This window comes from Myodes glareolus, chromosome 2 (assembly GCF_982192425.1).
Source record: "Myodes glareolus chromosome 2, mMyoGla1.1, whole genome shotgun sequence".
Lineage (NCBI taxonomy): Eukaryota > Metazoa > Chordata > Mammalia > Rodentia > Cricetidae > Myodes > Myodes glareolus.
Window position 1 is genome coordinate 56,959,345 of NC_142027.1, and position 20,873 is coordinate 56,980,217.

Below are 20,873 nucleotides of genomic sequence, written 5' to 3' on the forward strand. Positions count from 1 at the left end.
AACCATGTGGCTGGAGACCCTCCTCCAGACCCTAATTATAAAAATTTGTTTTTCTCTTTCAATCTATAGAACCCATCTTTATGGAAGGGGTCCCAGGTGGTTTGCAAAGATTCTCCATGTAGTCATGTCTTATCCGGATTTAGATGGCTTTGTTCCTCAAGGAGATTTATGTATGTTTTGTTGCACACACGGGACTGAGTTAATTATCACAAGATTAATTTTCACCAGATTGGAATGTGTTTCAAAGTGCCTAAAATAAACCACTCAGAGTTGGACTCTGGGAATTTGAACCAATCCTGGCTACTGAGTTCCGATGTGCCAAATGCCTTCTTGCCTCCTGCAGCTCATGGCTCTGCTGCCCATGAAGGTTTCAGAGATAACACACCACATACACAATGTAGGCGTGGAGACTTGTGAACTTACCCCCAGCTGTGCTGGTATATTAACTGACATAGTCTTAAGCAGGTGTTATATGGCAATTACGTTGTTGTGAGTTTGTGGGAGCAACATTCCGGTCATGTCCAGAAGACACTGTCTCACAGCATTGTCCTGGTCCTCTGGCGTCTGCAATCTTTCCACCATCTTTTCCTATGATTTTCCGAGTCTTAGATGTAGGGATGGTATTGCAGACGAACCAGTTGGGCTGTGGTCGGGCACCCCAGGGTCATTCTGACCAGTTGTAGCTCTCTGTAATAGTCCCCATCTGCTGCCAAAAGACGTGTTTAAATGAAGGGTGAGAGCTGCACTAATGTATAGATAGAAGGATAAATATTTAGAAGGCAATTATATTAGCTTAGAAAACGGCAGTTGAAGGTCTCCTTTAGGGTCTATGAGCTAAAATGTATGTCCAGTCATGGGTTCTTGGCTAGGCTTACAGTGCCAAGCCTGAGTTCCCTCTTACTGAATTAGCTTTAAGTCCAATGAGAGGTCAGTTGGTTCCACACGGTGTAAGCCCTACCATGGAGCTGTTGGGGGTGTGTTGCTGGACTTGTCACTATTGTGGGCTTAGGATTTACAGCCGCATAGGACTCGGCAGTCCTTTTCTCCTTCCGCAGTTGTCATGACAGCTTCCAACACGAGGAGAGTTAGTCCTTCAGGAGGAGACTTCCAGGTCAGCGCTAGCTTAAACTCTCCAAGTCTGTGACTGTCATCTTAGCACCAGGCTTTGGGAGGCAGCCAAGAGCAATGGCAACAGTCTACACCTTTGTGGGCCTCTTGGCCCCCTGACCAACAATTTGAAGAGCAATGTCTCTTGCCTGGTACTGGAATTTTTGTTAAATAATCTATTGCTCCTGGGGGCATGCTATCTTTTTGTGTAGGTAACTCCATTTATCTATATACATAAACAATATATGTATCTATATATACTACATACATATTTTAAGTAATCTTATAAAATAGTAAGTCTTTCCTTTGGACCAACGCAATGGCACAGAAGGCAGTAAGTTCCAAATATAATAGCTGTCTATTTGGTGACTGATGTTTCACTGGTCCATGGCCACACTCATTAGCTGACTTTTTCAGTGCAACAACAGATGATTCAGTACACTGAAGAGACCTCCTAACTGAAAATATTCACCATCTCTGTCTCTTTACTGAGTTTTCCAGCGTGTGCAATAGTCATCTATTGTTTTTGAACAGGGTCTCATGTAGCCCAGGATAGCCTCAAACTTACTATGTAGCTAAGGCTGTCCCCTGATCTTCCTTTATCGACCACTTAAGTATGGGAATTACAGGCATGAGTCACCATTTCAGGCTTCCAGCAGTATGGTAAGTTGGGAGATGACCAGTATTGGCCTCAAAACCCCTCATCAAGGTAAAAGGTAAAGTCTAAGGTCTAGGAAGACCCTGCGTGGCCTGGAGCTTCCATTACCCCGTGACTGTCTCTGCTCACTTTCTTTCACTCTTATCTAGCTGATGTGTCCTGCTGGCCCCCATTGTCCTAAGTCTAAACTTCCTCAAATAAGTCAGGTGTGTCCCTGAGGCAGAGCCTTGCATTTCCTGCCCCGTCTGCCTTAAAGAATGTCTGGAAGCATCACAAACGCATATTTTGGTCTAGTTTGTTTCTCAAACATGCCCACAGGACCTGAGCATGACAGATGAGCAAGGCCTTGAAGACCATGATGCACCATGCCAGGTGGCACTGAGCCACACCCCAGCATAGGTTCTGTAAATGGTCTTGTTCCAAATGCTGGCAATGTCAGGCATACACAGCCTATAGTTCTGTGACGGCGTCCGATGTCCACGCTCACACTCGCCTCCTTCACCTTCCTTCGTTCCTCGCGCCATACTTTGAGTCTCCAGCTCTATTTTTCTACAGTGCATTGGAACTTACTCTATATGCTTCTACCCACCGTTATTAAAACCTATCTCCTTAGTTTCTATTACCTAAAGACCCCAGCACATTTTCTTCTAAGCTGATAAACTCATTAGAGGCCAAATATTAATGAATAATAATGTCTCTACTGCCTGGAAATTAATTTGCATTTAAACAACTTTTAGTGCCTGAATGCAAAGGGGTAAGCGATGGGGGAATTCTCAGCAGGCCCTAGGCCTGGCCCAGCTAGGGTACCCACAGAAAGGTCCCTGGAGAAACATCAAACCACAGTCCATCCATAGCTCTCCACCCTGTCTCGGCAAGGTGAGCCTAGCCATGTCTAGTCCTCAGAGCGTGAATGCCACGGCTAGGCAGGGAGTCAATTAGAGGTGCTGGGAACATCTTAACTTGCATAGAAATAAGGCTGTCGTTTGTGGTGCATGCATGCACTTACATATAGTACTATCGATTCCTCCCGTTAGAGCTTCGATAGCTTTTCATTTAGCTTTCAATCCTGCTGCCACAAAACACTTGTTGGGAGAGGCAAAGAAACTGTACAGGCGTAGGCTGAGTACAAAGAAAGAAAAACTAATTGGGTAGGGGGTCAAATATTGGAACACAAATGGTAAGCGATCTCCCCAGCACTGTCAGACAAGACAGACTCCCAAACAAAAGAGGAAGAGTGATTTCTCTACCCACAAGCACAGTGTATTTTTCCATCACCAATACTGACATGTGACCTGTCTAGAACGCTCCCAAATGTTCCAAGACAGAGCAGGTTAGGCCATTTGGCCTGGTTTCTCAGAAGGCGCTCCAGGTGTTCTGTCCCCCCACAACTGTTGAAAATGAGCACGTTTTCTTTCCAATTAGAGTACAGTTTTCTTCTGTTCTCATCCACACAACAGCACACAGGCTTCTGAGTTTGCCACCGGGTGGACAGGGTATGGATCTTCAGGAGACCCCGGGTTTTATTTATTCCATTCTCCGGACAAGAGCACTGCCTATAGAAGCTTTCCAAGTTTTACCGAAATGTCATCTTCTAAATGGAAACTCAGGAGACTTGAGTGTAGATTTCAGACACTTAGTTCCTTGAGGAACACATAAAAAGGTATTTTGTAACTACAGAAAACCCCGTCTCCCACACTGAATCTAGACTGACTACAGAGAGAGATCAGGGATTCTTCATGCCATTTGGAAGCGCATGTTGGTTTATGTAGGTCCAGACATGTGATCAACTCCTTTAACATGAGATGCTGGAGATCCTGCTGTTCATAGAGCGGCCTCATTGGTGGCCTACCGAGTTCTGAAAAAAAAAAAAACAAAACAAAAAACCACCCCAGCTGACATTTAGACATTTATAACCTACAGTGAAGAACGATGCTTGAAAGAAATTCCACACTAGTTCAGAATTGAATATAATAGAGGGTTATTTATCTAGGGGTGGATGCACAGATCACAATGCTCTGCTTGAACGGGGAACAGCAAACCAAATACCTCAGCTGAAAGAGAGAGAGCGGACAAACACTCTACATCAGCTTACATAGCATATGAGGCCCCGCCCATCTTAAAGGCTACTGGCTGCAGCACCGCAGCACCGCAGAAAGTACAAAATACTCAGAAGACAAGGAGCGCTCAGGGTCTGTACTCCCCCTTCCCACCACAACATAACTTTCACTGAAACAAAGGGCAGAGAGAAGTCAGAACATTTGAAGACTTCATATTCCTCTGAAAGCAAGTCACCTTCCTGTGTCAGTTCTACGTTAGGCCAGAGGATGTCATAGGTTTGGGTGTAGAATCCCTTGGAAGACTCACGAAAACTGAAACCTCTGGGCCCTCCCAGATGTCTCACTTAGGCGGTTGGGTACAGGAATGGCATTCCTTGCAAACTCTCAGGGCTGCTGTTGATGGAGGTGCCACTCTGGGGAACCACATTCTCAGGTCACATGGTACATCTAACTGGCTTCCTGTACCGTCGTGGTGCAGGAAGTTGTGATGGGTGGAGAGATAACATTTCAACTTCTGCAGGAGCAGCTGGCGTGTGGGGCTGTCAAGCCCGTGTTTCATTCAATACAGATAATAAAGGTTAAAGAGACATGGACCCACCAACCTTTCTCCGAATTCCAGATATGTAGGAGTCTCTTCAGGAAGTATGGACCTAGTTCATGCACTTTGCTTTCACAGTGGCTTCCTGACAAACCTGTGTGTCCTGGCCCACAGCCTCTGGCCCAGACTTAGAGAGGGGCTCAATCGATTGGTAGATGTACCCAAGAAAACTCACAGGTGAGTGATCTTTGTGAGGTGCTTTTTTTTTTTTTGATAGTTTTTGCACAAGGGAACACAGAAGGGCAGGAGAGACACATCGGAAAGCCTTGATATAGACAGTAAAGGGAGTCCTCTCCTGACTTTTCTGACGGCTGATGGAGAAACTGGAGAAAGGACTATCAGTCCAACATGTAGACAGCTACTCTATAGTCAGCTACAAAGAACACTTGTGTGTTATGTGCCTGCGATCCTCATGCACTTATAAGTTTGAATACTTGGTCCCAAGTTAGCGGAACTATTTGGGAAAGAATAGGAGATGTGGACTTTGTTGGAGGAGGTGTGTCACTGGGGGTGGCTTTGAGGTTTCAATAGCCCATGCCATACCCAATTAATCACCTCCCACCTACTTCCAATTCTCAGATCAGACTTAAGCACCCAGTTACTGTTCCAGAGCAGTGCCTGCCTACCTGCTATCATGGCCCTCACCATGATGGCCATGGATTAACCCTCGGAAACTGTAAGCTCCCAACAAACTTCTTCTATAATAAGTTGCCTTGGTCACTGTCTTAGAGTTTCCATTGCTATGAAGAGACACCGTAAGCATGGCAGCTCTTATAAAGGGAAACATTTGTTTGTGGTGACTGGCTTACAGTTCAGAGGTTTAGTCCATTATCTTCATGGTGGAAGGCAAGGCAGCATGCAGGCAGACATGGTGCTAGAGAAGGAGCTGAGGGTTCTTACATCTTGACTCACAGGCATGAGGAACTGGCCTGTCTCACTGGCCGATGCTTGAGCATATATGAGACCTCAAAGTCCACCTCCACAGTGACACACTTCCTTCAACAAGACTACATACCCCCTCCAACAAGGTCACAGGTCCTAATAGTGCCACTGTCTTTGGGGGCCATTTTCTTACAAACCACCACACGGTATCTCTTCTCAGGAATAGGAACTGAGACAACATCCATGCCGCTTGCCCTGGAGAACTTGACCCTCAGCTGTCTTTAAAGTCAGTGTCTTTTATATCTTCGCCTTAGAAGAGGAGCATTAGGAAACTACACAGTTGCCATGGTTTGGCTCATTTGAAGATGTTTGTGTGTAAATATAAGGAGGCAGGGAATTTTATTCATCTGGGGATATCTCTGAAGAGCAGGACTGTGGTTGAACACTGCACGAGACATCTGCCAGGAAAGATGACATGTTTATTTATATTCTTGTGCTTCCTCAGCAGGTCAGCTGGGGTTCCATCTTCTGTTTCATCCTCACTCCGGGACCCAGCCTGAGGGAACAGCAATCCTCAGGGTCTTGCTGATCGCCGTGGCAGAGGCACATTGCATGCTAGGGACCAAAAGCTTCTGTTCGGAAATCACCCATTTCGCTAGTTATGACTGGCTCCTGTGCAAATTCCTGTCCACCTAGAATCTTAGACTATGGCTTTCATTTGGGAATGGGTCTTTTGCAGTTGTAAATGGTTAAGGGTTGTGAGGTGATAGCGACCTTAGAGTGAACCTAAAACCAGGGATTTGTGCCCTGATGTGAGGAAGAGAGAGGATATGGAGACAAAGGGCATGCGCAGGCAGGGGCAGAGCCTGGAGTGGTGCAGTTTGAGTCAGGGAGAGCCATGGCTGCCAGGACCCTCTGTCAGGGGCTAGGAAGATGCAAGGGAGGGTTCTTCTCCAGGCCTCATGGGGACGAGGGCCCAGTCAACACCTGACTCTGAACGTCTGGCCTCCAGAAGCGCACACAATGATCTCTGGCTGTAAACCTCTCATCTATGGTAATTTGTTTTGCCAGCCATAGGAACCAGCACCCTTGGCAAAGTGAGGCTGTGTCACCGCCAGTTCCTAAAGAGTGGCTGTGGGGGTGATCCTGCTGGACTGATGGCTCCCTTTAAGCCCTTTCTCTCTACCCCTCTAGCCTGTGCCCTAGGCCAACAAAGATAAACTTGATAAAATTCACATGCACCGATAGCCCCTTTACTTCTGGGTTCTGTTTGAGACTTGCCAGTAATGGGAGCTAGGGGCAGAGAAAGAGGTCAGTCTTCCTTACAACCCTTTCTCTGCAAAGCCAGGCTGGCTCTGTTTGCTGTGAAGGTCATGGCTCCAGTCACGCATGCCCTACCTGCAGTTTCTACATCCTCTCAGGTGTCTGATGACTGCATTCCTGCAAGGCGAGGGTGCAGCAACTGATGCCTACTGAGGTGGCTTGCCTGTTTTCTTGGTGTTCTGTAACCCCACCCACAGCCTTGTCTACAATCTGGTTATTCATTTCTTAGTAATTTCATTGAAGCATGCCATCTGTTTTCTGCCGGGACACAGAAAGCACACGAATGCCATCCGTCAGAGGTGACTGCGCGTCTCCAGAGGACAGTGACAGCCTTGCTGAGAACCGGCACCACCGAAGCAGAAGAGGTAAAAACAGAGTGGCAGGTGGATAGATCCCCTGGATTTCGCTCCTCCCTCACTCTGACTAGGCAGGATCTCAGCTCTGGCACAGGATTCAAAGGCTGGCTATGCCACTTACTAGTTGTGATAGGAAACTCTCAGAACCTCGCTTCTGTTCATGAACAGTGGATATGACTATGCTCTTCTGGGACGAATGTTGTGAGAATTAATATGGGACGTATATGAAAAAGAACCTATCTATAACGAGCAGAATAATGTTCCCCCAAAGACTTTTAAACCCAAATCCCCAGGAGTATATGAATGTGTTATCTGGTAAAGGAAAAGAGACTGTGTGGATGAGACAGTGCTTACAGATCTTACAAAAGGAGGATTATCCTAGATTACCAAGTAGGCTCCATCCAATCATTTGAGGACTTCAAAGGAAAGGGAAGAAAGTAGGCTTAGAAATTGAAGACACGGGAAGAAGAGGGGAGACAGAGGCAATATGAGACCCCAAGGAATCAGTGTGCAGTGTGAGTTCTGAGATGTTTAGAGAAGGAAGAACTCCAGATTGCAGTAAACAAGGCAGCAGGGACCCTGATCCTACACATGCTGAAGCCTGTCTGCCGCCTAGGTGAAGTTGGAAACAGATTGTTCTTTGGAGCCTCCAGAAGGGACAGCAGCCCAGTCGGGGCCTTGATTTCAGCCTTGTGAGACTCAATCAGTGAGACCAGCTGAGTCCCTTGGAGTTCTGCTCCATGGAACTTCCAGATAATGTGCGATTTTAAACCTTCACGTCCATTACTCTTTGCTACAGCAGTAAAGGACAAATAAATATTCTTGTATACATCAACTACATGTATGTTATCTACCCTCAAAGTGTAGAGTTAGATACCAAAGGGCTTCTAGACCCCAAACACTACCAGTTTTCAAAGACTTGTGTGCTCTTTGATTTTAAAGTCTACTTGGAAGGGGACTCTCTTGGGTGCTTTTATACTTCTACGACTGTGGGTTCCCTGTGTGAATAGTAGCAGTAGCGGGGAGAGCAGAGGCAGGAACAAGAATCACTATCCTGCATGGCCGAGGGAAAATCAAGCATCTGCTAGTGTCTGTCATCCAGAGGGAAGTGCACAGAAGATCAGATTACCACCTCTGTGGCAGGAGAGACCTCTCTCAGTCCTCTGGCCCTGTGTTGAAGCAGTTTCTGCTCCTCCTAGTTCTGCTTTTGAGAAGAGACTGGCATGCGGGTTGATAGACAGAGTGGGCATCAGCTGGAGACCAAAAACCAACAAAAAGGAAGAGAAAGGGCTTCTGTGGCTTTGGAACCAGGACACTTCACTTCCCCTGCACTTGGATATCAGAACTCCATATCCACTGGCCTTCAGACATTAGCAAGGAGACCAGAAGTCCACCAAGTTTTCAGATCTTCAGCTTTGTACTGCAAGTTACATCATTGACTTCCCTTTGGGATGAATCATGCTACGAGCTTCATGATTCTTAGCTTGCAGGTCTGTCATGGGGCTTCCCAGCATCTACAATCACACAGTCAAATCCCTCCAATAAATTTCTTCATCTATCTGACCATCTATCCATCCATCATCCCAGACAGCTATTTTTCTATTTACTTATCTATGCACGCACACACACACACACACACACACACACACACACACACACATGCACACGCACACATATATATATATCCAGAGTAGACTCTGTGTATTCACAGTTCTGCATTCACACATTCAATCAATGTTGTGTGGAAAATATTCGTCAAAAATAGATATTTTTTCTCATTAATTTTCTAATGAATACAGGATAACATTGATTTATATGTTATATACATAGTATTTGCATATTATATGTTACATGTATTTACATCATATACACTGTATTTGCATGTTACATATATTGCATTGGAGCATCTAGAGATGATGGAATAACTTAAATGCAAATACATTATTTGTGTTGAGAAACCTGTTGCTGAGCAATCAAGGAGACTGGATGTCTCAGCAGTCCCCATCTGGCACTGAAAGTCTGGAGGATTCCTGGAGAGCTTCTGGTCTTTAATCCATGTCAGAAGGTCAAAGACATGGGGTTCTGATGCAGTGAAGGAGGGCAGCAGTAATAACAGTAGATGCATTCACCAGCAAGGAGCAAAAACAGGCAGGCAAAGCACCCCTGTTTTTCCTGTGACCTGTCTATAATTGGGCTGTAGTCCAAAGGTGCTACCCACTCTACAGGAGTTAGCTTCCCTAGTTAGTCTTCTTAGAAATACCCTCACAGATCTGCCCAGAGGTGTGCTTTTAGCTGATTCCAGATCCAGTTCAGATGAATCATCATAAATGGTATATTTTCATATCATTCATACACACTCTCCATTTTTGGCTACCCTGTCCCTGTGATGTGAGCAATTCTAATAAAACTCTTTTTGGAATATGTTTATTTTGTTGGTTCTGTTCCTTTCGATAACCTTGACTAGTACATTGTTTTATATAAAGGACCTGAGAATTCTTAGTTTCTGAAATCCTGTAGCCAGTCTTCCACAAACACCAAGTGATGAGTATATGACAGCCTGCCAGGTCTGTATTTCTGCATCGCCCTAGCTCATACAGAGATACAAACATACCCCGGATAAACTCCTCTGAGCTAATGTGGTGGAAGAAGAGACACACATAGAGAAATAAATATCTATTGACAAGGTGAACCAGGAGTCAGGAGACAAGTAATTCAATCTGTAAAGAAGCTGAGTTATACTAAGGACAGTATAGGGTTAAGAAAGACTTTTTGAAGGTAATGTTTAATCTCAGCCTTGAAGGTTGGTTTGGAATCCATTGGATGAGAAGAGAAGAGAACATTGGAAGAACACATGAGTAGAGGGAGCATCCTGAATGGTGCACAGGAACGAGAAAGTACAATAACGATCCTGTGTTGCTAGCATAAATAAATGCCTGATCATCGAGAAGTGAGCTGGGATGACATTGGCCAGGGTGTTAAAAATGTCATCCCCCTCTGCAAAGATCAGACGGACTGTGGAGAAAGCTCAGTCACTAAAGTGCTTGTGAACAAGAGGACCCAAGTTCAGTCCGCAGAATCATCATGTCACGTCTAATGTTGGTTGTCAACTTGACTACATCTGGAATCACCTGAAACTCAAGTATCTGGGAAGGCCCTTGGAGATTTTCTTGATTACTATTGGTGTTAGAACCTACTCTTCCAGAATTCCAATACAGACAGAAGACCAGAATCCCTCTAGGACCCACCTGGGACTCCAGCACCATACTGACACTGCTGCCACATCCAATCTCCTGTTTGACCTTTCTATTGGGAGAGCATCATTGTTGGAATGCATGGAACATAGCTTAGAAGCCCCCTCAATAAGCCATAATATGTACACACACAACACAGTCTACACATCCAGACATGGGAGGGTTTTGCAAACATCATAGCTGGCAAAGTAACCATGTGCAAGAAGAAATTCTGGTTCAGTAAGACTCAGTAGCCAGTGTTGGTTCAAACTTGGAGAATCTGACACTGGGAAGTTTATTTTAGACATATTTAAGTACGGTACAATTCTGAAAAAAAGTTTCCTGGTACACAATTCCATGTGCAAAATTACATCAAAACTCTTTTCAAAGAACGTGTCACTTCTTCCATAAAGATGGGTTCTATAGATAGGCTACATGTGTTATCTTAAGGATCTGGGGGTGGATCTAGTGTGGTTTCAGCCATACAGATAATGCAGAGGTCACTTAGGCTATTAGCCACCTCCGGTCTCTACAGATAGCACAGGGGCATAGTGATGCTTTATTTATATTTTAATAAATAAGACTTGTCTGAAGATCAGAAGGAAAAACAAGTCACTAGAGGCCAGGAAGCGGTTTCACACACTTTTAATCCCAGGCTTTGGGAGACAGAGGCAGATGGATCTCTGTGAGTTCAAGGCCACCCTGGGCTACACAAGACCAGTGCAGAAACAGACCCAGGTGGTGGTGGCTTACACCTTTAATTCCAGTACTACAGAGTCACACCTTTAATTCTAGTACTAAAGGGGAATATGAAAGGGGAATATAAAACCTTGGTAGAGGTGAGACTTTTCTAGTGGCTTGGCTGTTTTGCTTTTCTGTTCTTCAGCTTGAGCCCCGAGATCTGACTTTGGGTTTTTATTGTTTGTGCTGCACAGCGGTCACCCAGGCTCCAGGCTAACTCCATTCTCAGTCTTCTGGGTGGAAAACAGATTATAGATTCCTTTGGAGTGACAACTCTGTTTGTTTAACATTCCAGATTTTCCTAGTGATTATCTGTGAGCTCAAGGATCTTCCTATGGTATCTTCTATTCCTCGCACTGAGGAGAAAGAGACGATTCCTGAAGTTCACTGATCAGTCAGTCTGGCCAACATAGCAAATTCTGGGCCAGACATGTTAAAAATATAGCAGTCTTCATTTGAAAAATAATTAGAATGTCTGGGAAGATGTTTCATCTTTGAACCATTTTTTTCTAAATAGTTTCTGAGAGATGACACCCAAGTTTGTTTTATGAACTCTACACAAAGGAACAGACATGTGCACTTGAACCCATACATGCATGAACATGCATCACCCACATATACATAAATAATCAGAAGCATCAAGAACTGCAAACATCTGATAAAAGGTCACTAAAGAGCCAGATGCAGAAACTCAATGATGCTAAGAAGGTCTGATGTCAGATAGGTTTCAAGCGTAGTGCAAGAATTACTCACGGATGTTTATGAACACCCCTTTATTCTTTCAGTGACTATTCCTTGAGCAGTAAATGTGTGTCGGGCAATGAGACTGGCGGTGTGAATGACCCAAAGGCTCTCTCTCTCATTTTGTCTAGGCATGAGTTTGCACTAACCAAAAAGACAGCAACAGAAACAGATCATTTCAGTGGTAACAGCATGGAAACTAAGAGATGGCCATTTGACTTAGATGGCCTTCTCTTGAACTTTGGTCTTCTGTGAGATCGTAGTAGATCCATTTGGGAAGAAAACTGCATCTTGCCCTACCAAAAGCACAGACCATGTCTTGCTAGACACTCAAGAGTGGTCAGCTGACTTTCAGGGGAACCTGAGACAGCTCTGTGTCTCTCTTGTCACTGTGTGCCTTGTGTAAATGGAGCAAGAAATTTGTTACATGAAAGGCAACAAAAAGTATATGACTGTGTCAACATAGGATTTTAGACAGGGTCAGGGCAGCTGAGAGAAAAAGGAAGGGAGATGTGAGGTTGAGACAGAAAGTGAGAGAAGAGGAACTAGTCCTGAATTGGGAAAGAAGGCTGTGACTTTCCCACTGGCCTTGGGGTAGCTTGGTTTCTGATCATAGCCCCTTCTCTGACCTTGTAACCAAGCTCCACATTCCTCGTCTACAAGGTCAGACGTGATTTGCTGTGCACACGAAGGGGAAAACACATGTCTGGAATTTAAAAGAAAATGCAGGGAAAGGGCATAGGTTGGCTCTACGGAGAGCATCAGCAAATATAACTACAGGACACCTGCCCCTTGTGCCTCTTTTCCTATTTCCTCACCTAAACTGGACATGGCAACACCCTTTCCATGGCTTGTGCGAAGACTCATTTAGTTAGTATAGTTAATGTGGGCTACCCATGTTCAAAATTTCTAATGTGTACCATTCTCCGGTCCCACGGCAGAGCTCAGAGTCTGGACAAATGCTTGGATTCATTGAAAGAGAACTCTCAAGGACTTTAAGTTCTGGAGTTGGAGTTTAAAGCTATTTCAGAGAGAAGCTATCAAATCTGAGCAAGCTGCTGTGGATTTTTTTTCTGGGATATCCCCCACCCCAACTCCAACATGTCCCATCTCAAATGCCTGAGAGGACAGTTACCACCCAGATGGCTCTGACCCACCTGATTTGAGTTCACTCCAATTTCTGCACAAAAAGACTTAAACACACGGCCCCAGTAGCTCCTAGCATAGCATCAGAACATCACTGGATCACTACCTCTGCAGGTTGGGCACAGTCCTTCCCGGTCAGTCCTCAGCTCTACCCAGTTAGCTGCTTCCAGGGACAGCTGACAGCCTTTTTTAGCCAAGCAGCTGCTCTCTGATACATAGTGTCCCTCATGCTCACAGTCTGGTGGGTGAGGATTGTTTTGTAGCTTGTTTTGTATCCCTATCAGTAGTGGGTAGACTAGAATCAACTGGTTCATTTGATAGCCTCAGGCTGTCCAGGCTGCCATTCAAATCATTAGCATCATAACTCCAACCCTCAAGTCACATCAACACATTTATTATACACTTACTATATAATTTCCATTGCCTAAGTCAGTGGAAAGATGGGAAGACTTTCTAGTTCTATGGAATTGCTAATGTGGAGGAAAGTATCTCTCTCTCTCTCTCTCTCTCTCTCTCTCTCTCTCTCTCACACACACACACACACACACACACACACACACACACACTGAAAACTGAGAATTGTATATTAAAGGATGTTGAGTGCTATTCATTGAGCATAACAGCCATCATCTTCTTCAGAGCAGCTGTGACTACTTGTGACTCTCGAGGTAGGGTCGGCTGACAGTGGAAGCTCCCTCGTGGAAGGAGGATGTGAGAAGGGCCATTGAACTTTCCTTTGAGATTCCAGCCACCACTCCTACACCTCTCAGCCAACTCTAAGTTGGTACTAGAGTGCACAGCCTACCGGAAGGTAACAAAGGAATGAGGAAGGCACTTGTGATGCCCTAAAAATTTCAGGTGCGGTTGCTTTGAGATCTTCTGTGCTGCTGGACCGGAAGTAATCCCTTACTGAAAGCCCAATCAACCTTTTGGCTCAAGACTGAGTTGGGTAGAATCCTCCTTTGCTGTTGGTACCCTATCTGGAAGGAGTGGGTGTCTCCCAATGAAAATATCATGAAATAAGGACACACACGCACACACACACTGTCACAGTATCAAAGACAGTGGCTTTTTTTTTTTTTTGGTTTTTTGAGACAAGGTTTCTCTGTAGCTTTGGTGCCTGTCCTGGAACTAGCTCTTGTAGACCAGGCTGGCCTCGAACTCACAGAGATCTGCCTGCCTCTGCCTCCCGAGTGTTGGGATTAAAGGCGTGCTCCACCACTGCCCAGTCAGTGGCATTTTTTTTAAATCCCGAATTCTATTACTGTCACACTGGATATTTAGAAGATGGCTCTGACAGGAGATTTGAAGAAATGGAATAGTGTGATAACCAATATCACCAGTGAGTGGGCAGAATGTCCACCTCTTATTACTTCGATAAAGGTAGATGTTAGCTAACTCTTGCTTCAGGATGAAGGGTGTGGCTTAGAGCTACACTTTTTTTTTTTTAAAATTTCATCGTTCTAGAATTGAACCCAAACAGGGAAGAGATCTAAATAAAGATGTGACAAACTCCAGGTTTTCAACACTGTTGGCAGCGTCATGGATCTGTTTACTCACACTAGCGTCGGTCTGCCACAATCCCTGTGTCCGTGCCCCCACCTCCACCCCACCCGCGGTGGATGGATCTCATGGGTTTTGCTCTTCACATTTGAAACTACTCATCACGCATGGAACTTGTTTGGCTAAGCCTGAATGGGGGCTGAAACATTAGCCAACAAAGTAAAAAGAACTCGTCCTTTGGACGAGGACTGCTTCCAGAACAAGTCAGGCAGGGAGAGCCTAGGGCCAGGAAAAGCCAGAGGGAAGGAGCTCCTCGGGAGCCTGGCCCTGGTCACGGCCCCCGCCCCGGGGCTCCAAGGGCCGCAGAAGAGGAGGCGGTGCCTTGGGAGGGAACATAGTAAAAGCAGAAGCAGCGCCCACTCCCGGAGAGGAGGAGGACTGGGCTGGGCGCCTCGGAGGTCCGGGTGAGCTGGCCACCGAGAGGGGACAGCCCGGCTGCACGGGGGCGCGTGCCGTGAGTCCGGGCGAGCGCGTGTGCCCCACACTCCATCTTCCAGGCCGGTCCAGGACACGAAGCCGGAAGAGAGCTGCCGAGTGGGGGCTGTGATTAGCGGGGGGAATCCAACTCGCCCAGCCCGGGAGCAGGCTAGGTCTTGGCGCTCTCCGCCGGAGCCTGCCCAGAGCTTGGGTGTGAGCCTGGCGTCACGTCAACGAGCAGAGGCGGCCAGGCGGGGCGGAGTGCGCGTGCGCGGCTCGCTCGCTCGCGGGGCGTGGGAGCGGGCTCGGGGCGGCGGACACGCGCGCGCGCGCACCCGGGCAGCCTGGGCGGCCGTTTCAGCTTGTCACTGCTGCGGCGCTGCTCGCTGGTCGTTCCCCTGAAGGCAGCGGAGGCGGTGGCGGCTCCAGACACCTGCGGCGGCGACCCCCCGGCGGCGGCACGGAGATGTGGCCTTTGGTGGCGGCGCTGTTGCTGGGCTCCTGCTGCTGCGGTGAGTGGCTCGGGGATCCCGGCGGCTCTCGGACTGGTGCGCAGCACCCGGGCGCCCCCGCAGGAGTGTGGATTGCACCCCCGTCGGTCAGGCGACGCCCGGGAGAAGAGCAAAGAGGAGAGGAGAGGGTGGCGGGATGCGCGAGCCCTGCGCACCCCGAGCGCCCCCGTGGGAGGGCCCCGCGGGGCATCGGCGCCCCTGCCTGCCCCCCTTCCTCCGCTCTCCTTCCATGGTCCCCCTTTTCCCCCCAGGGAGAGCGGGCTGAAGCTTCTCACTCTCCAGTGCGCACACGTAGGAAAGACTAGGAACAACCGCAACTGTGCAAGCCTGAACTGCAAAGAAAGCGAGGGGGGGGCAGTTGCCAGGAACCCCCTCCTCTTGTACCCCTCTCCCTTCTCGGTGCTTCCACACAGCATTTGGGGCTCAAGGTCTGGAGTGGGAGGGCCTGGCCTCTTGTGATGAAGTGCGCATTTTGGTGAAGTCGATCTGAAAGGCTTTTGCCCTACCGCGTTAGCACTGGCTGGAGCGGAGGAGACGCGTTGAACCTAAGTTTCATTTCCCAACCAGCATTTTTCAAAGATTTTTTTTTCTTTTCTGGCTGCGTATTTTGGTGGTTGTTGTTCTGAATCCTAAAAACAAGCTTCCTGGAAACACTTTTCTCCTGACACCCCCGCCGCCACCACCCTCCCCCCCCCCCCCCGCCAGCATTTTAATGTATTCCTTATTGTAGATTAAAGTTTTTTTTTCCCCCTCCTTTGGGGAAACGTTTTCTTTTTTCTTTTGAATTTACTCAGATGTTGCCAGCGGTCTAAAGACAGCAATAACAAATCAAAACACATATGCAGCAGACTGGTCCTTAGATGCCAAAGATGCATCCTTCTCCCCATCTCTGTAAAGTATTTTTGCTGTTTTTAAACGTGTATCTCCCTTGTAAAAGCTGAGTGAAGAATAGGCTTTTTTATTTTTATTTATTTATTTTTTTGACCATATACTGACCGTCGAGCTTCATATCCATAGATTCCTCAGCGAACTTTTTTTGTAAGAATCAGAACAGGCTTGAAGCAAGGAAAACAGCAAATGTTAAATTTGACTTAGGGTGATGATAAATTAATTCAGCGTTAAACTGATGGTTAACCTCAGTGTGCCATTCATAAAGGCCCGTGTCTGGGAACTGTTTCCAAGATACCCTTATTCCCTGCTCATCACTTTCCCCTCCCTAAGTGTCTTGCATGTGATAGCTGATAATAATAAAGATGTGTGTTATCTAAATTGTTAGTAGTAGGTGTTTTCCGATCTCAGTCATCTTTACTATGCTTGTTGCCGTTGCTATCATTATAACACTGTTTTCAAATACCTGTTGTATAATCAGAGAGCTTTCATAGTGAGCCAGGTATAAATTTGCAACAAAATGTCACTGATTCAGATGATGGAGGGTAAAGCTTGTTTGTCTGAAAAGTAAAAATATAAGGCATATACTGTGTTTTTTTAAGCCCTATTTTCAAGTAGATTTAAAAAACAAAACTGTTAGAACAGTAGTTTTGGTGATAGGAATTGTGTTAGGCCCATGTTAGCAACAGTTATGATCACATTAATTAACGCTCATTTTGTCCAATGTTAACACATCTGAATCTACAAGAAGTGGCAAAATTCAGAACTTGCACTGTTTTTATTGTATTTGCTATTAACTAGCAAACAAACAAAAACCAAAACAAAATAGAAATCCAAACCCAGAATACAGGCATTAGGCTTTTGAGTTGTTAGACATGTAAATCAAGAAATGAATGTTTGTCAATGATAAATTGGACTGTTGTGTGTCTATCATATGTAGGTTGAAAAGAACACATATGAAAACATGCTAACAGTCTGAGAACACAAGCAGTTATCAAGGACCCAAGAGAGTAGATTTAGAATCTAGAGCGAGTATGAAAGTCGTGGATTTCTAACGTTCATTTGTGCTGGGGTTGATCTTATTTTCAGTTTCATTTACAATGAACCGGGCAGCCAGGGGCCATGCCATTGTAATCCTTGCAGTTTCAGTGACCTCTGTGGTTAAAAGGGGAGTGTGCGGGGCTTTCTAACACCCCCTTCAGCCAATTAAAACCAAGTGCAGCCCTCTGTGATGGCTTACAAGATGTGGAATGAATGTCCCTACTCCTCCCCCGCATGTCCAATCACATTTCCTTTACGGGAATAACAGTTTCCGGGTAATCACTAACTAGTAAATACAACCTTAAATAAATAATGTCAGTCGTGAATGTGAACCAATAATTTCTGTGATGGTTGAATGATTTTTCTTTGTTCCAAGTGACTTTTAAAAGTCAGACTTGCACATGATTGAGTTAAAAATGTTTTATTATCTAAATATAGCAGTCATGTAGCTGCTCAGGTAAAAATGTTTTCTTTTCTCTTGAAGAATATATTATTTTGAAGAGCAAGTTGGCATTTTAAAGGAATAAGTGCCTCTGTGCGTTCCCTGGTCTGTGGGGCTGCAGCAGCAGGCTAGAGCAGCTCGGGCCTTGCATGCAGCGTCTACACTGGGACACTTCTCCTGTCACCTGAGTTTTGGCAGATAGCTCAACTTCATCAGTAAAGCTCTAATAAAAGTTTGGAAGACCTCGTTCTAAAGGGAAAAAAAGAGATACCCACCCCCTCCATTGATACATGTTCCATATACAACAATCACCACAATTCATGTTTTTATTTCTGCAGTGTTCTTTTTGTGTTACCATGTATAGAGGACCATTTTACCTGTCTTTGAGGTTTTTCCTGTCATAGAGTTTTAGATAAAATACAAAATTCTACCTTTTGACAGCTTGTGTCTCAGACTAATCGAGTGTCTACTGGATGATAAAGTTGCTTTCACTTTGCATATGAGTGCAGTCAGTCGTTGGGAAAACAACAAGGATGATATTGTAGATTCAGTTTGGCTCAAGTTGCTGTAGTGCAAACGTGGTTCTTATTTGCCTAGACCAGTGGTTCTCAACCTTCCTAATGCTGCAACCCTTCATACTGCAGCTCTTCATACTGGGGTGACGACCCCCCCCCAAACAGCAGATTATTTTGGTTGCCACTTCCCAACTGTAATTTTGCTGCTGTTGAGTTGTGATGCAAATATCTGATATACAGGACATCTGATCAGTGCCACCCCACAAGGGTCGCGACCCACCGGTTGAGAACCGCTGTCTTAGCCAGACTCCAGGTGTGGAGTTTCCCTCTTTGTGGTTCCATGGAATTGAAATTTCAATGAGAGGCTCCACCCTTCTTTGGTTGGATATTTCATTCCACACCCCGTGGAGCATTGCATAAGATTTAGAGTCTGTTCAGCCAGATTGGGGGAGGGGGAAGGCTAAGAGAATTCATGTGCAAAAAAAAAAAAATTTACTTTTCTCCCTTTTAGCAAGTGTGAGCTCATGCTGCACTCCACTCCATTCTCCACTAGAGTCTTAAAGGCGTAGAGACAGACTTCAAACTTCAGCACATCTTACTCACTGTGTGGTTTATGGAAAGGAGAAAATGCTTATCTTTCAGTGGCACTTGGTCCACTTCAGGTCACGATAAGGTCAGACTTCAGGATGTTACCAGCTTAAAACTGCCCTCACCCCTGTAATTCTAGATCTCCTGGTTCTATCCTTCTAAGAACACTTAAAGGCAGCGAACAGGGCAGGGTCGCTTCGAGTCAGACTGAGTTAAGCTGTGGACTCCACACTGGACCCCTGACCTTTATTTTAGCATCTACCAAGAAGAGCTTGGACTCTCTCCTTCTCCCACCCTGACTTCATTTTAGTCTCAGACCCAGGTTGTTCCTGGCAGAGGCTGGTTGGTTCTAAGGGCAGAGCTGTTGGGTTTCATCAGGGATGCTTCAGTGACCTCAGCAGCCATTGGGGCTTTCCAACCCATTCATGAGCATCACTCCAAGGTCATAACTCACTACTTACTCCTCTGTGAGAAGTGGCAGGATGGTGTTCACCTCCCAGCTGCCCTTCCAACACTTCATAGACTGCCATCTTGCCCCTTTTCACCTAGCTCCAGAAGAAGCCCCGTTTACTTTCCCAAGGGGATGACAGCCTCTCTTTCATATCCACCACCCTGGAGACCTACTCCCAGATCTTATTCCTCTGTCTTATAATGGGAAGGGACCTTGCCCTTCCCATTGATTTCTTCCCCTTAGCTTGCAGCCGGTTATCACGGTTTACCTCGTAATTAAAAAGGAAAACCGAAGCCTGAAAAGACCCAAAAACTCCTCGCCCTTGTCCTCACCTCGACACTTGTTGGACTTCTTTGCTTTCTGACTGAGAGGTTTATTTAAAGGCTCAAGACTGCAGCGTCTCATCACCTCCCGAGTGCAGCTCCCACGTGGTCCCGTCCGTTGACATCCTTACATGGAAAGCAGCTACTTTTGAGTCCTCGGTTTGCTTCTTCAGTGTTTGACATCCGGTTTAGCATCTCCTTTGTCCGCATGAACTCCAGCCCTGCCTGTAGTCTGCCATATTGGCGTGATGGCTTGTTTTGCTTGCTTTTCCCGCTTCTCTCACTTCTTCCTCTCCCCTGACTTATTCTCTTTGATTATTGTCTCCATGAATATTGACGTACCCAACATTTGTTCTCTGCTGTTTGCTCTACAAGCACCCTGTGTGGCCAGTCTTTTTTATGCCGGCGATTTCATCTGCCAGCGATATTCCTGCTGATTCCCGAGTCTTTATAGCTCCGACCTTTCCTCTGAAATCCAAAGTCATAAACTGTAGGATCTACTGAACATGACCACTTCACTATACCACTGACACTTTTAATGCTTAGTCCGAAACCCTGAAAGGATAACTCCCCTAAATCTTCAGCCTCTTTTCCATGTAATTAATCTACAACCAGCTAGTTCCACAGACTATTTTAGTTTCCAATTTTCATTTTTCCTTTTTTATCTCCCTCACCTCCCACATCTGACTTCTGTTGATTTTGCCGCTTTGATTTTTAATGCCATTTTTTAAGGCCTTTTTTTCCCCTACTTCTCATTTACCTGGACTGTTTCAGTTGGTTCTTAATAGGTTTCTCGTCTCCCCTTCCTGCCATTAATCCCCCTTCCATGCTGCTGTCCAATGTTATCTTTCATAAAGTTAAAATAAACCTGAATTGAACCGTCTCCTGTCAAGTCTAAACTCTTCAACACGGCATTCAAGGAAGCCTTTGCAGGTTTTCTCAGTCATCTTCCCAATCGCCTTTCCTAGAGCTCACCTGAATAATTTCCGGCTTTCAGTTATTTTTTCCCTTCTCTACATACTGTCTAGGTGGCTTAAGGAACATGTCCTTTCTTTCTCAACACATCCCTGCTCAAGCTTCAGCCCCAGCTTTGATATCTCCTTCCTGAGGCCTCTCTTAAGCATATGCAAGTGACTTTTTTTTGAGGAATTTTTCTTTCCATATATGCAGCTGACTTGAGATTTTTCTGTTAGAACAGGCAGCTTTGCAAATCCACAGACAGACTGGTAGAAGTATTGGGAATTCTCCTGACATATGAAAAGTAGTAATTCCTTTCCCATGTAACTTGCAAACT

At 45.7% G+C, this 20,873-nt stretch overlaps 1 protein-coding gene and 1 long non-coding RNA gene across 9 annotated transcripts in view; one reads left to right on the forward strand and one right to left on the reverse strand.

Annotated features, from left to right (window-relative positions):
- Window positions 1-3,000: 3,000 nt before the first annotated feature.
- On the reverse strand, window positions 3,001-4,277 carry LOC125413117 (uncharacterized). Its single transcript, XR_007235838.3, has 2 exons — window positions 4,058-4,277; window positions 3,001-3,620 (listed from the first exon to the last, which is right to left on the reverse strand). It is a non-coding gene; the product is annotated as an uncharacterized LOC125413117 (long non-coding RNA).
- A 10,520-nt stretch (window positions 4,278-14,797) lies between these two features.
- LOC125413179 (leukocyte surface antigen CD47) overlaps window positions 14,798-20,873 on the forward strand; it is a 54,175-nt gene continuing 48,099 nt past the window's right edge. For 4 of the 8 annotated variants that reach the window (XR_015736073.1, XR_015736074.1, XM_087900699.1 and 1 more), the window contains exon 1: window positions 14,798-15,331. Coding sequence is in view for 6 of the 8 variants with exons in the window: in XM_087900699.1 (XP_087756825.1) it covers window positions 15,286-15,331 (46 nt within the window). In the remaining 2 variants the exon portion in view is untranslated. The remainder of the gene's footprint in view (window positions 15,332-20,873) is intronic. The other 4 variants (XM_085685548.2, XM_087900700.1, XM_085685549.2 and 1 more) reach the window with 3 other exon arrangements.